This window comes from Canis lupus, chromosome 15, assembly GCF_003254725.2.
Source record: "Canis lupus dingo isolate Sandy chromosome 15, ASM325472v2, whole genome shotgun sequence".
Taxonomy (NCBI): Eukaryota; Metazoa; Chordata; class Mammalia; order Carnivora; family Canidae; genus Canis; species Canis lupus.
The window spans coordinates 13,811,620-13,825,712 of NC_064257.1; the positions used below are offsets into that span (position 1 = coordinate 13,811,620).

The following is a 14,093-nucleotide window of genomic DNA, read 5'->3' on the forward strand; positions in this document are numbered from 1 at the left end:
ATCTACCTGTAGACCTATTGTATCTAGAGTATGGACAAACTGGAGGGTGTCCAGAGAGCAGCTTTATAGTGAGGAAATATTCACAAATCACGTATATGAAGAGAGGCCAAAAGAACTAAGGACATTTGACCTAGAGAAAAATTTAAGGGGCGACAAGAGCAATTTTCAAGTACTCAGATGAAAGGGATTATACATTTTTTCTTGTCCTGAGTGTGAAGATATGATTGGATAGATTTAGGCTCAGAACATTTTTAATGATAAAAGATGTCCAAGGTAGGAATGCACAGACATTGGCCACTCCTCACTCTGTCCACTCACCATGGCAGGCCCAGGTGTGGCTGTGGATGCTTGCAGCACTAATCCTGGTCCTAGCGTTTACAGCCCTAGTGGAGCAGGTGCCACACCCCACGGGACAGGATCCCTGGAGTGACTTTGCACTGAGTGGGTGGCCTGCAACGGAGGGGAGGAAGATCTGCCCATGTAATGGCATGAAGGGAGTAGTGCTTGATGTCACCTCTGGAACTGAGTTTTATGGAAGAGGGGCTCCATACGATGCCTAGATCAGGAAGCAGTCCACCAGAGAAGTGATCAGGATGTCCTTGGATCCTGCAGACCTATGACACTACAGGTCTCATGGAGCTGTAATCCCTGTTTGATGTCTTCCCCAAAGTGTACAGGGCCAAATATCACATTGAAGAATTCTTAAGTATGGCAGCCCAACTACACGTTAGGCTTGAAGACCAGCTTCATTTTAACATAAAGGACAAGCTCTGGTAATTCATCTGCCGGAGCAAATTCTTTGGAGAGAGAGTTAGGGAGAAACTCAGGTGCTAAATCTTATCCTACAGAATTCACTGTTTATTTTATTTTTTTTTAAGATTTTATTTATTTATTCAAAGACACAGAGAGAGAGGCAGAGACACAGGCAGAGGGAGAAGCAGGCTCCATGCAGGGAGCCCGACGTGGGACTCGATCCGGGGTCTCCAGGATCATACCCCAGGCTGCAGGCAGCGCCAAACCGCTGCGCCACCAGGGCTGCCCCAGAATTCACTGTTTTTAAAGCCTCTAAATCATCTGGATCTGGATTAACAGATGTTGAACCTCTGAATGGGGTGAAGATGTCTAAGAGCTAGATGTGTTCAAGTTAAAGCTTGACACCTAGTAGGAATGCTATTGGATTCCTGCTTGAGTAGGATGAGCAAGCAAGATAACTTCAAAGTCCCCTTCCCATCTTGAGGATTTGAATTCCAAGGACCCAGAGTATAAGTACCTGAGGGGCCAAGCTCTGCATCACTCTAGGAAATAACCTGCAAGAGAAGAACGTTATACAGGCCCCTTGAAGATTAATAGTAAATAACTGAATTTCCTTGTCCAGTTTCTTGATCTGGAAGATCAAAGGATCAAATCCTTTGCTATTGAATGCCTGTGTCTTCTCTCTCTCTCTCTCTCTCTCTCTCTCTCTCTCTCTTTCTCTCTCTGGAGGTGGAACATGATGCTTTGTTATTTCCAAATTCAAAATGTCCCAAGTGGTTTCACTTTTGGTTTACCTTTAATCAGGTCTGACCCAGCTGCTTTTGAATCCCGACTGGAAAAGCGCATTGAGTTTCGGAAGCAGCCAGTGGGACACTCAAAGCAAGGTGACTTTATCAGATGTGTAGAACAGAAGGTAAGACCCTCTTTGTGTTTATTGGCTCACCAGTGTACTGCATCCCCATCCCTCAACCCTATCCTGGGAGTGGACTCACTGATGGGCCAGCTGGATGAACTGAACGTAGCCTCTCTCTACACAGCTCAGTCTCCATCCATAAATGGTATCCTGCTTTTTCTGGCCAGGTACTGTAATCATGGTAGAGATCTAGAGGGATGAAAAAGGCAATCCAAGCTCCAGGGGGGTGCAGTAGGTCAAGGCAAAGCACACATGGCAGTGGGTTCTAGGGATAAGGGGAAAAAAAGTGCTTAATAGCTACTCTTACCCTTAGACAAGAATCAGAGCTGGGGAAAAGCATGGTGCTTTTTTTTGGTACAGTGCTTTTCAAACTTTTTGATCATGATACACAGTAAGAAATGTATTTTACACTGCAGTTCAGTACACACAATTGTATATGACTGTAGCTGAAGCAGAGTTTTTATAAAACAATGCTTTTACTACATGCAATGCACTTTTTTTCCCTTAAAAATCTTTGGCCACAATCCAGTAAATTGATTTCACAATCTATAATTTGAAAAATACTTAGTATTGGTTAGTACACATTTGTTCTGGTACACAGAACGAATTGGAGTGGGAGAGGCTAAAACCAGGAAGTATATGTAATAATCCAGGTATGGGCAGTTTGGGCCTGAAATAACATACAGTGGAAAATTGGGATTCTGCACTATGTTTTAGAAAGAGAGGTGTCTATTTAATTTGGACAGTAAGTTTTTTTTGCCTTGAGTATTCTAAATTTAAGTGTATCCACTCAATTTAAAAAAAAAAAAAGAGTACCCACTCAATCTTTTAATAACTGATTAAGTTCATTAGAACAAAAGCAAGTCACTTAATTTGGGGAGCAAATTCAACCTCCTATGACAAACATAGTTTAGAACTTTATGTGAACAAACAAGCCTCTACTACAAATATTTTAATAAATGTAATTTCCTATAATAAACATTTATAGTGCCAATGTTACAATCAGTGGCTCTTGGAAGTATTACTGTATTACAAACTTTCAGTATGACATGGGAAAGCCTTTTGCCCCCTTTTGTAAACAGACTTAGCAATTCAACTTCATAATGATAAGATGTAAACATAAATCAAGATGTAACTTAAATTATGGCAACTCTTGGGTAAATAATGACTTACTGTGTTTCTTACCTAGATAGAAGGCTGCTAATGACTCCATTTGCAAAGCCTTTTCATTACTCTGAGTCATTGGCTCCCTACCACATGAGCCTTTCTTATAAAAAAATTTCTTAATTCTCCATTTTGTACCCTCAAGTGAAAAGTAGACAATGTAACCCACTAGTACACATAATTTCAGGGGGGAAAGAAATCAATATAATGCCCTAGCTGTAATATAAAGGAAAGAACTTTTAGGTGTTTTTTTTTTTTAAGATTTCTTTATTTATTTACTAGAAAGAACACTAGCACTGGTGGGACAGGTCCAGATGGAGAGGGAGAGGCAGATTCCCCACTGAGCAGGGAACCCCATGCAGGATCGGATCCCAGGACCCTGAAAGAGAGTGCGTGCACTTGAGTGCACATGAGAATGGAGGGAGGGGCAGAGGAAGAGAATCTTTTTTTTTTTTTTTTTTTAATTTTATTTATTCATGAACGACACAGAGAGAGAGAGAGGCAGAGACACAGGCAGAGGGAGAAGCAGGCTCTATGCAGGAAGCCCGAGGTGGGACTTGATCATGCCCTGAGCCAAAGGCAGACACTCAACCGCTGAGCCACCCAGGCGTCCCCAGAGGAAGAGAATCTTCAAGCAGATTCCCTGCTGAGTGCGGAGGGTTGATGTGGAGCTCCATCTCAGGACCCATGAGGTCATGATCTGAGCTGAAACCAAGAGTTAGATGCTTAACCAACTGAGCTACCCAGATGCCCCAAGGAAAGAACTTTTTAATAAAATACTTATTTTGTAGATGATATGAGTGAAATTTCTCTATAAGTGAAATTTTTATAAGTGAACTTTAATATATAAAGTTCTTGAGCACAACTATTCTGTGAAACCTAATGCAGTCATCAGAGGCTCTCTCACCTATATGTGAAATTATCGTAAATACATAGACAGCAAATGCTGACTGGTTTTAGGGGTGTTGTGTTATTACTTTTAAAAATGGTTTGGCGCCTGCCTTTGACCCGGGGCGCGATCCTGGAGACCCAGGATCGAATCCCACGTCGGGCTCCCGGTGCATGGAGCCTGCTTCTCCCTCTGCCTGCCTGTGTCTCTGCCTCTCTCTCTCTCTCTCTGTGACTATCATAAATTTAAAAAAAAAAAAAAAAGTGCCTAAACCGGGACAGGATGCTTGAGTAGCTCAGTGGTTGAGCCTTGAGCCTTTGGCTCAGGTCGTGATCCCAGGGTCGTGGGATCGAGTCCCACATTGGGTTCCCTGCAGGGAGCCTGTTTCTCCCTCTGCCTGTGTCTTTGCCTTTCTTTGTGTCTCATGAATAAATAAATAAAATATTTTTAAAAAATTAAAAATAAGAAAAATTAAAATTCCTAAACCATGAGCAGTGTTGTCAGTGCTCCTCATGAGATTCCACAATGTGCAACCTTCTTTTAAGTTATATAGTAGTTGCATTTCTAAAAAACCTCAGTGTTTGGGGCACCTGGGTGACTCAGTGGTTGACATCTGCCTTTGGCTCAGGTTGTGATCCCAGGGTCCTGGGATCGAGTTTTGCATCAGGCTCCCCACAGGCAGTCTACTTCTCCCTCTGTCTGTGTCTCTGCTTCTCTGTGTCTCTTATGAATAAATAAATAAAATCTTTTTAAAAACGTAATAAAAAATATAAATTAAAAACTCAATGTTTATTAAAGCCATATTTTAAAAAAAAGAAAAGAAAGGGAAAGCAAAACAGAGTTAGAATGTAAACCCAGATAACTTGAAAAGGTTTTTCAATTACAAGGACATCTGGCCAGACACTGAAAAGTTGTGCAGGGTGGGGTAAAATTCTTCATTATGTGGAATTCATTTTTAAGATTGTAGGTCCTGGTACCACTTCCCCTCCCATAAATACAGATGTCCTTATCTAGTCAACTCTTGTGGTAACAGAAAAGTTGGTTCACACAGATTTCCAAAGTATCTGGAGGGAAGTAGTACCCATTTAAATGTCTTATTAAGTGCTCTTGAGACTTTTGGCACATACTTTCAACTATAATTTTAATTATTATAGTTCATTGGTTTTAAAGCCCACTTTTTTTTTTTTTTTTGCATTTTAACATTTCCAGAGTTGTCTTAAAATTAATGTGAAATGAAGATATTTTGTTTTATTATTTAATTGGCATAATTTTCTGATACATAAAATAATGTTGCTTCTTAAGTAGTGTCTTAGGTCAAAATAAAATGCAATAAGCTTATACTTGGAGCTTAAATTTATTTGTATAAGCACAAATGGGAATAAAGAATGGATTGGAGGGACATTGTGGGAAAAGAATACACCGGGCTTAGAGATTAAAAGGTGAAGGCAGCTATGCAAATGGAGAGTTTCATTTGTTTTATTTTCACAATGCACCTGAAGGTGAGTGATATGAAAATGAAATCAATTTTCTTTTTTCTGCAAAGTTTATGTGTGAAGGACAGACTGCATTAGGATGCTGCCACTACATAGGGATATGACCAAAAAGACGAGGGTATATCCAACAGATTTTTCTACACCAGACTTTTGTCTAATGTATAGGTACCAATTCTGTGGGCATCATTTAGGAAAAGTTTCGATTCCTTAAGGCACAGAATAACGAAAGACAGGACTTTATATGGGCAAGTTTTTCAGTCTCAGAATCCCAGCTGTAGATTGTACTTCTCTGGAAAGGCTTGGACTTGAACTGAGAAATTGAATGAAAGACTTAGAACAACCCATCCCTACTGTCAGAAACCTCATAATAGAATTTCCTGGCTGTGGCCTTTATCAGAGATAGTGGCCTAGAGGAAGAAATAATCACTAATTAGATAGAGGGAATATTAAGAGTAAGTTGAAAAGACTCTAGTCTGGTGAGGATGCCTTCCATCAGAAGTGTGTCACAGGTGAGAAGCAGCCTTCGAAAATTCATTTTTCCATTGCTCACCTCCTTTGTGGCACAACATTGAGCAGATCAGAGAGCAGAGCACAGAAAACCCTCATTCTGGAAGGATGTAGCAGGCCTCACTCTGGGAAGGAGTACTTCATATCCATAGTGGCAGGTATAGAATGGACTCTCAATACCAGTATATGGTAGTTACTAACAAATCTTCTGTCATCTGTATCTCAAAAGCTGAGTCATAGAAAAGTCTCACAAACAATAACTCCTAGAACAGTGTGTGTACAGTTACTGTATAGGATGGAGAAAAGTGAGTTTTCAAGTGTCAAGTTACTAAATGAGATATTACACACATGTAGTGGTCTTTTTCTTATGAGTAAGGTATGGATAAATATCCTGTCTCATCATGTATTTCAGACAGACACCTTGGGGAAACAGCCTGTGAGCAGAGGATTCACTAAGGACAAGGTAGGTTGAAAGATGAAAGATCTAAGTCTGAAGTCAGAACATCTGTAACAAGAGACTGCATATTTGAACATATTTACTGTGGTTCAGTGATTTTGTGATTTTTTTTCCAACTGTGGAGATGAGAAATATTTCTAAACATTTTTATGTCCTTGTTACAACCTCTAGCATATTATGTGTCCTGGGGGTGCTAGAGGAAATATGAACGAAATCCTAGTGATATACCTCCTTCCTATAGGAAGTAGTTTTAAAAGATCAAAGCATGTTTACTCATTTAATTTGCAAATAAGGAGCCACCCCTAGTAGAATAGCAATTAAAGGTGACAATCAGATTTTCTCCTCTTACCAGCTACAAAGTGCTGTAGTGCTCATTAGTGAGGATAAAACATTTGGAAAGTACTTACAGATATGCCCCAGGAATAGCACTGTAAAAACCTGCCTGAGTTTAGGGGTTTACTTCTCTGAGCACGCAGGTTTTCTTCTACACATTCTGTACTTATTGAAGATCTGCTCCACTGTCCTGACCTATTGCTTCCCACAAGGCTTACAGATAGTTAAGCTGTTTTATTTTTTTTAATTGTGGATATTAATTGCCTTTTATTTTCTCATTCAGACTCTCAGTTCAATCTTTAACATTGAGATGGTAAAAGACAAAACCGCAGAAGAAATAAGACAGGTAATGAATGAAAATGGGTTGGCACACTTTGTGAAAATGTGTGCTCTTTGAGCCAGATCTGAAAGTAGAAAGGAGTGTACACTTCTTGACACCTCTTTCTAGCCAAAATGAAAGGTGGCCATAGAAAGCAAAAGTGATACGTTAGATGAAATGTGATGGCATAAGAAAGCTTGTCCTTCTTGATTTTACTCCTATATGGCTAATCAACTCACATTACCCCTTTCTGTTTCATTCCTGTTGCCCAGATCTTATTTAAAATCATCAGTATTGCGTTCCTGGCTTACTATATGGCCTGTCTAAATAGGTTTCCCTGCTCCTCCACCTCTCATAGTCTTACTAGCTGAATCTTCTTAAAGTTCTGCTTTCATTATGGGAAAGCATAGTGTATTGGTTAAGAACACAGACTCTAGAGTCAGGCCACCAGTTTTAAGTCCTAGCTCTGCCACTTACTAAGTGAATGACTTTGATAAGCTAGTTAACCTCTCTGGGCCTTCATTTCCCTATCTGCAGAGTGGAGATAACTATAGTACTTATCTCATAGAGTTATTTGGGGAATTAAGTGAGCTCATACTTGTAAAACATATAGAACCATGCCTGGCACAGAGTAAAGTACTGCATTTGTGTTTTTAAGTAAATGAATAAAAATAAACACTATGTCAGTGACCTGCTTGCAAATATTCAGTGACTTCCTGTATTCCTTTGCTTGCCGTGCAGAGTCCTCTTATTATGGGACCTGCTTCAGGAAGCTTTCTGGATACCTTCCTTCTAAGTACTCATAATCTATCCTACCTCCTTAGTCATTCCATACACCTTGCATTGCTATTTAATTTTAATTTCTATGATTCTTCTTTCTCTAATTAGGCTATAATAAACTATTTATTGACATTCCTTGTAATTCCATGAAGTATTTTAGGTATATTGAGGAAAAAATAATAAGAAAAGCAGTAGACTATGTGTCAGGTACTGAGTGCTTCATATGCACTATTGCATTAAATTCTCATAACTACCTGGAAGTGTAGGTGCTATTATTTCCAATTTACAAGTGAAGAAACTATGGTTTAAAGAGATTAAGTAACATAAGGGTAGAGCTGGGACTCAAACCCATGTCTGTTTGACTCTGCATCCTATTTCCTGGTGGGAAGTTGTGCCAATTGCCATGAGTTTCCTTTGGGTGCTGTTTTTTGTTTCAACAAAAGCATTTATTGAATACCTACTAAATGTCAAGTTGTATGCCAGACACAGAAATAAATGAGAGAATCCCCTACTCTCAAGAATTTTTAGCCTAGTAGAAGGACAAACACAAAAACAGATGAGAATAGCACAGGGTTCTAACTTGTGTTAATAGAGGCTTATGCAAAGTCTCTAGGAGACCTCAAACTATGTTCTCGGGAAGAGATGCCAATAGAAAGTGGACACCAAGCATGTCCTTTAGGGGAGAGAGAAGCCAGGCCCAGGATGCTTGAGCATATAAATATCATTCAGGCCTATAATTTTAGACACAAATTTGTGTTCATTATAATTTTGAGTAACCAATGTCAGTTATGTTAGGAAACATTTGTCTGTCTTACAAATTTCGGTGTTGATCATGAACTATCTATCAATATAAATTAAATAAAAATAGCAAGATATGATCTCCTTAAAATGAAAAGACAGTGTCTGACATGCAAAAAAAAAAAAAAGGGCAAAGGAACCTTTGGCTGTATTGACAGTGGTCAGGTCCTGGGAGGTAATAGTTCTGTATCCTGTGTTAGTTAGATCTTACTTTGATTGGTATCTTCAGTTAGGGGGCCCTCCATTCTTAATGAAAATAGTGACAAAGCAAAGCATCTCTAAAGGAGGGTGGCCTCCTTCAAAAGCTCACTCAGGTGTCACTTTGGCTGTGATGCTTTCCCCAACTTCTCTGCCTTTGCTAATGCTGTCATTCTCTGCTTAGAATGTGTGTCTTCTATCCTTCCTGTTTTCTTCCCAGCCTCCTTGTTCACCTGGCTAACTCCTAATCATTCCTCACAATATTGCTCAAGTATTCCCCTCCTCTGGCACTCATTACCTAACTTGGATTAAGTGCCTTTTTGTTGCCCTCAGAGTACCTTGGCTCTGGTTTGCATTGTAATTCTGTTGTATTAAGCACAAACATATTATTTCACCTAGTTTTCACAATAATCCTCTCAGGTTGATATTATTGCTATTTTACTGATGGTTATATTGGTGTTATTTAGTGATTTTCAATAATTTGTCCTAAGTAGCATGACCAGCAGATGATTGGACCTGGGATTTCCATCCAGGTCTACCTGAGTCCAGAAACTCGGTTCTGAATGACTGATGCCCTGGCTGTCTGAGAAGCCCACAGTTGGCTGGGGAATACTGGTTTTGCAAAGGAAAAGAGAAGATATGAGAACGTGTCTGTTACATACAGGCACATCTTGAGGGAACTGATTAACAAGGCCATGAAATCTATTTGAAAGGAATTTGTTATTAAGAGTTACAGTTTAATCATCTAGCAAGCAGATGGTATTAAATATTTTTGTAACATATATTAGTAATAAAAGTATTATGTTGGGTTTTCTTCCTTGTTACCAATAGCATGTTACTCTGAGCAATGAAAGCTGTCACCATTTCTTGGCATAGGTTGCAAAGATTATCCACATGTCACAGACACCCTCTCTTTTTTGTACAGATTTGGCAGCAGTATTTTGCAGCAAAAGATACAGTCTACGCAGTTATTCCTGTAAGTAGTTTGGAGGGGAAAATGAAAGTGTTATAGCATGAAGGTCAGCGATCTAACCTTAGCGGGCAGTTGCCTTTACTTTTTCTATGTTTATTGCCTCTCGAGAACTTACATTTATAGCTCTGAGGGTTTTTATTATGCCCTAAGCACCAAATATTGGAAACTCCATATGGTATATTTATGGCTCTTGTTTTCCGTCTTTCTGGTTTAGAAATGTCTCTTTGACTCAAGTCTCTGACAAGGGAGCATGGTATAAGCTCATGTTGCTGAGCAATTTCCAAATGTGTTTTACTTCTTTTTGGTGTTTTCCAACCATAGTGTTGGAATTTCAGACAGGGACCCTAACATAGCTTTTTTCCCCTTTCATCTGTAAATGGCCTATTACTGAGCTGACTTAGAGCCTCCTCTAGGCTTTTTCTGGCATTTCCCATTAGCAAGTGGCATTTTCTTTATTTTCTCCCTTCTTGAAATTGCTGTCTTGGAGATAGTCACTGGCCACTGCTTGGCCATTGAGGTTTATGACTAGGAAGGGGTGCTGCTGGCTTCTTCTACTTTAACGTCCTTACACTAACTTTTGCATAAAGCATTTTATCAGCTAGTTCTGTAATTGCTCTTCTTCCCTGAAGAGGAAGTCATTTAGGTTAAATTTACATCAAGCACTGAGTTTACATGTATGAGTTTGAGATTAAGGAGGAAAACTTAGAGACAAAAAGGTAAAGTCGGGTCTTTTGTTTGCTCTAAGAGTGTTGCTACCCCACCTTTTACACACACAGACTGTTGTTCAAGAGTTCAACGACCAAAGGATCTGCACTTTCTGTGATATTTGAGATCTCTAATACTGACTCATTGTTTAAACAGGCCTTCTTGGCTCTCCCTCAGACAGCCTCAGGGACCTGAAGTCTCTGACACTTGGCAGAGTCCCTTGCCGAATTTGGAGCATTTGTAGTATCCACTCTTCACATGTAATTCTGACCTTGAGCAGCCAAACATATATCCAGTTTTTCTCTTTATCGTAAGAGGGATTTGTAAATGATAGAACTTAAGAGATCTTTTTAGTTGTATTTTACTTCTAGAATTCAGTCTTGGTGAATTTAAATATGATTGCAGCCTTATATTTTCTTGGTTTTGAATTTAATTATTTTCTAACCTACAGGAAGAGAAGTTTGACCTGATCTGGACCCGGGCTCAGTCCTGTCCAACAGTAAGTTTCCAGTGACCAGATGAGGATTGCTTATCAGTGCTGGCAAACAAGGATGTTTTCTAGCCTATCCCTTCATACTCCATACTATCTCATGTTATAGTGCTCTGCTTATTTAACCAAGATGCTCACGTGTTAACTGTACTGATAAGAGGTTTTCAGCTGTAAGGAGTCATGTGGGTTTGTCACAGTAAGTATCTCAGGATCTCTAGCTCCCTGGCATGGTGCAGCCCCTTTCTGATTTGGATCTCTGTCATTATAAGTGAACATGGGAGGCAACACCTGAGCCCATAACATTTTCACCCTCCTTCAAGCTTCTGTTTTATTGCCAGTTTCTTTTCCATTTTGGCCTTGCTATTCTGCTTGTGTGTGCCTAAGGAATTATGAGCTTGTTGGAGTCCTGCACTGCCAGAAGACCTAAGGGAAAGGGAATTGATGAGGTGGACCAGCTAGCTGACTTGGTGTCAGTAATAATTTCTAGGATTTTTCAAAAAGATTTTCCAAACATCGCTGAGAGAAAATTAAAAGCATCTAAGTAAATGGAGAGATGGGCTATGATCATGGATTGAATGACTTGGTATTGTCATCATTTCTCCCCAAGTTGATTTCTATAGAGAAATATCCCAATCAAAATCACAGTAGGCTTTTTTTTTTTCTTTAAAGAAATTGACAAGCCAATTAAAAAAGAATTGTTTGGATATCCTAAGGACCTAGAATAACAAAACAAGTTTTGTTTTTTGGGCATTTTTGCTTTTGTTTTTGAACAGCAAAGCAAGGTTTATTGAGTGATAGTGAAGCAAAGTTAAGTGAGTGATAATACGAAGCTCCCAAAGAGGAAGGAGACCCACGAGGGTTGTCCTAAAGCAGTTTTGAAAAATGAACAGTTAGAGGACTTACATTTCATGATTTCAAGGCTTATTTTAAAGGCTTATTTTAAAACTACAGTAATAGGGCAGCCTGGGTGGCTCAACAGTTTAGCACTGCCTTCAGCCCAGGGCAGAATCCTGGAGACCCAGGATCAAGTCCCGTGTCGGGCTCTCTGCATGGAGCCTACTTCTCCCTCTGCCTGTGTCTCTGCCTCTCTCTGTGTCTCTCTCATGAATAAATAAATAAAATCTTTATTTTTTAAAATAAAATATTTAGGGATCCCTGGGTGGCGCAGCAGTTTGGCGCCTGCCTTTGGCCCAGGGCGCGGTCCTGAATATCCGGGATCGAATCCCACGTCAGGCTCCCGGTGCATGGAGCCTGCTTCTCCCTCTGCCTGTGTCTCTGCCTCTCTCTCTCTCTCACTGTGTGCCTATCATAAATAAATAAAAAGTTTAAAAAAAATAAATTAAATAAAATAAAATATTTAAAAAATAAAACTACAATAATGAAGACAATATGATTGTGTCATATAGATCAATAGAACAGAACAGAGAATCCAAAAATAGACCAACATGGTCGGTCAGTTATTTGTTACCAAAGGTGCCAAGGTAATTAAATGGGGAAAGGATAATCTCTTCAGTTGAGATATCTATATGTAAAAAATGAACCTCTACTCTTACCTCACGCTGTATCCAAAAATTAACTCAAAATAGATCCTAGATGTAAATGTAACTTTTAGAAAAAACAATCTTGGGCAGCCCTAGTGGCGCAGCGGTTTAGCGCCGCCTGCAGCCCAGGGCATGATCCTGGTGACCCTGGATCGAGTCCCACGTCGGGCTCTCTGCGTGGAGCCTGCTTCTCCCCCTGCCTGTGTCTCTGCCTCTCTGTGTTTCTATGAATAAATAAATAAAATCTTTAAAAAAAAAAAAAAAAGAAAAAGAAAAAACAATCAGGTTGAATGTTAATGATCTTGGGTTTCGCAAAGATTTCTCAAGTATGTCACAAAAAACACAAACTGTAAAAGAAAAAATCAAAATCAGTAAATTAGATTTCATCCAAATTAAGCTTTTCTATTTGTATTCTCATGTTTATAGCAGCATTAGTCACAATAGCCAAAAGATGGAAGCAACCCAAGTATCCATGAATAGAGGAATAGATAAACAAATTGTGGTATTTACACCTAATAGAGTATTCAGCCCTAAAAAAGAAGAAAATTCTGACAGATGCTACAACATGGATGAACCTTGAAGACATTATACTAAGTGAAATAAGCCAGCCACAAAAGGACAAAACTGCATGATCCCACTTACATATCTAGAATAGGTTTAAGTACCTAGAATAGCCAAATTCATGGACAGAAAGTAGAACGATGGTTGCTAGGGGATGGAGAAATGAGGGAATGAGGAGTTATTTTTTAATGGACATGGAGTTTCAGTTTCAGAAGATTAAAAAAGTTTTGGAGATGGATGGTGGCGATGGTTGCACAACAGTGTGAATGTACTTAACGTCACTGGATTGTACATTTAAAAATAGTTAAAATAATAACTTTTATGCATATTTTACCACAATAAATAAAAAATAAAACTTTCTACTTTTCAAAAAACGTTATAAGGGATCCCTGGGTGGCGCAGCGGTTTGACGCCTGCCTTTGGCCCAGGGCGCGATCCTGGAGACCCGGGATCGAATCCCACATCAGGCTCCCGGTACATGGAGCCTGCTTCTCCCTCTGCCTGTGTCTCTGCCTCTCTCTCTCTCTCTCTCTGTGACTATCATAAATAAATAAAAATTTTAAAAAAATTTTTTAAAAAAAGTTATAAAAATGAAAAGACAACGCACAGACTGGGAGAAGATATTTGCAAGACACACATTGATAAGTGACTTATATCTAGACTATATTAAAAACTCTTACAATTTAAGGAGATAGGCAACCCAATTAAAAAATGGGCAAAAGGGACGCCTGGGTGGCTCAGAGGTTGAGCATCTTCCTTTGGCTCAGGGCATGATCCTGGAGTTCTGGGATCGAGTCCCACATAGGGCTCCCTGCATGGAGCCTGCTTCTCCCTCTGCCTATGTCTCTGCCTCTCTCTCTGTGTCTCTCATGAATAAATAAATAAAATATTTTTAAAAAGGAGGGGGGGAACGCCTGGGTGTCTCAGTGGTTGGGTGGCTGCCTTCAGCTCAGGCCATGATCCCAGGATCCGGGATCGAGTTCCACATCAGTCTCCTGCGAAGAGCCTGCTTCTCCCTCTGCCTATATCTCTGCCTCTCACTCTGTATCTCTCATGAATAAATAAATAAATCTTAAAAAAAAAATGGGCAAAAGATTCAGACAAATCACCAATTAAGTGGAATGGCAGATAAGCACCTGAAAAGATGCTCAATAATATTAGTCATAATGTGAATTACAAGTTAAAACCATGATGAGATACCACTAAAATGACTAGAGTT

General features: G+C 39.5%; 1 protein-coding gene across 5 annotated transcripts in view; it reads left to right on the top strand.

The window, feature by feature from the left end:
- The window catches only part of ATPAF1 (ATP synthase mitochondrial F1 complex assembly factor 1), a 30,980-nt gene that overhangs the window by 2,423 nt on the left and 14,464 nt on the right, over positions 1–14,093 (top strand). For all 5 annotated transcript variants that reach the window (XM_049094421.1, XM_025420198.3, XM_049094420.1 and 2 more), the window contains exons 2-6: positions 1,558–1,666; positions 6,132–6,182; positions 6,793–6,855; positions 9,530–9,580; positions 10,734–10,781. In XM_049094421.1, the coding sequence (XP_048950378.1) occupies positions 1,558–1,666; positions 6,132–6,182; positions 6,793–6,855; positions 9,530–9,580; positions 10,734–10,781 (322 nt within the window). The remainder of the gene's footprint in view (positions 1–1,557; positions 1,667–6,131; positions 6,183–6,792; positions 6,856–9,529; positions 9,581–10,733; positions 10,782–14,093) is intronic.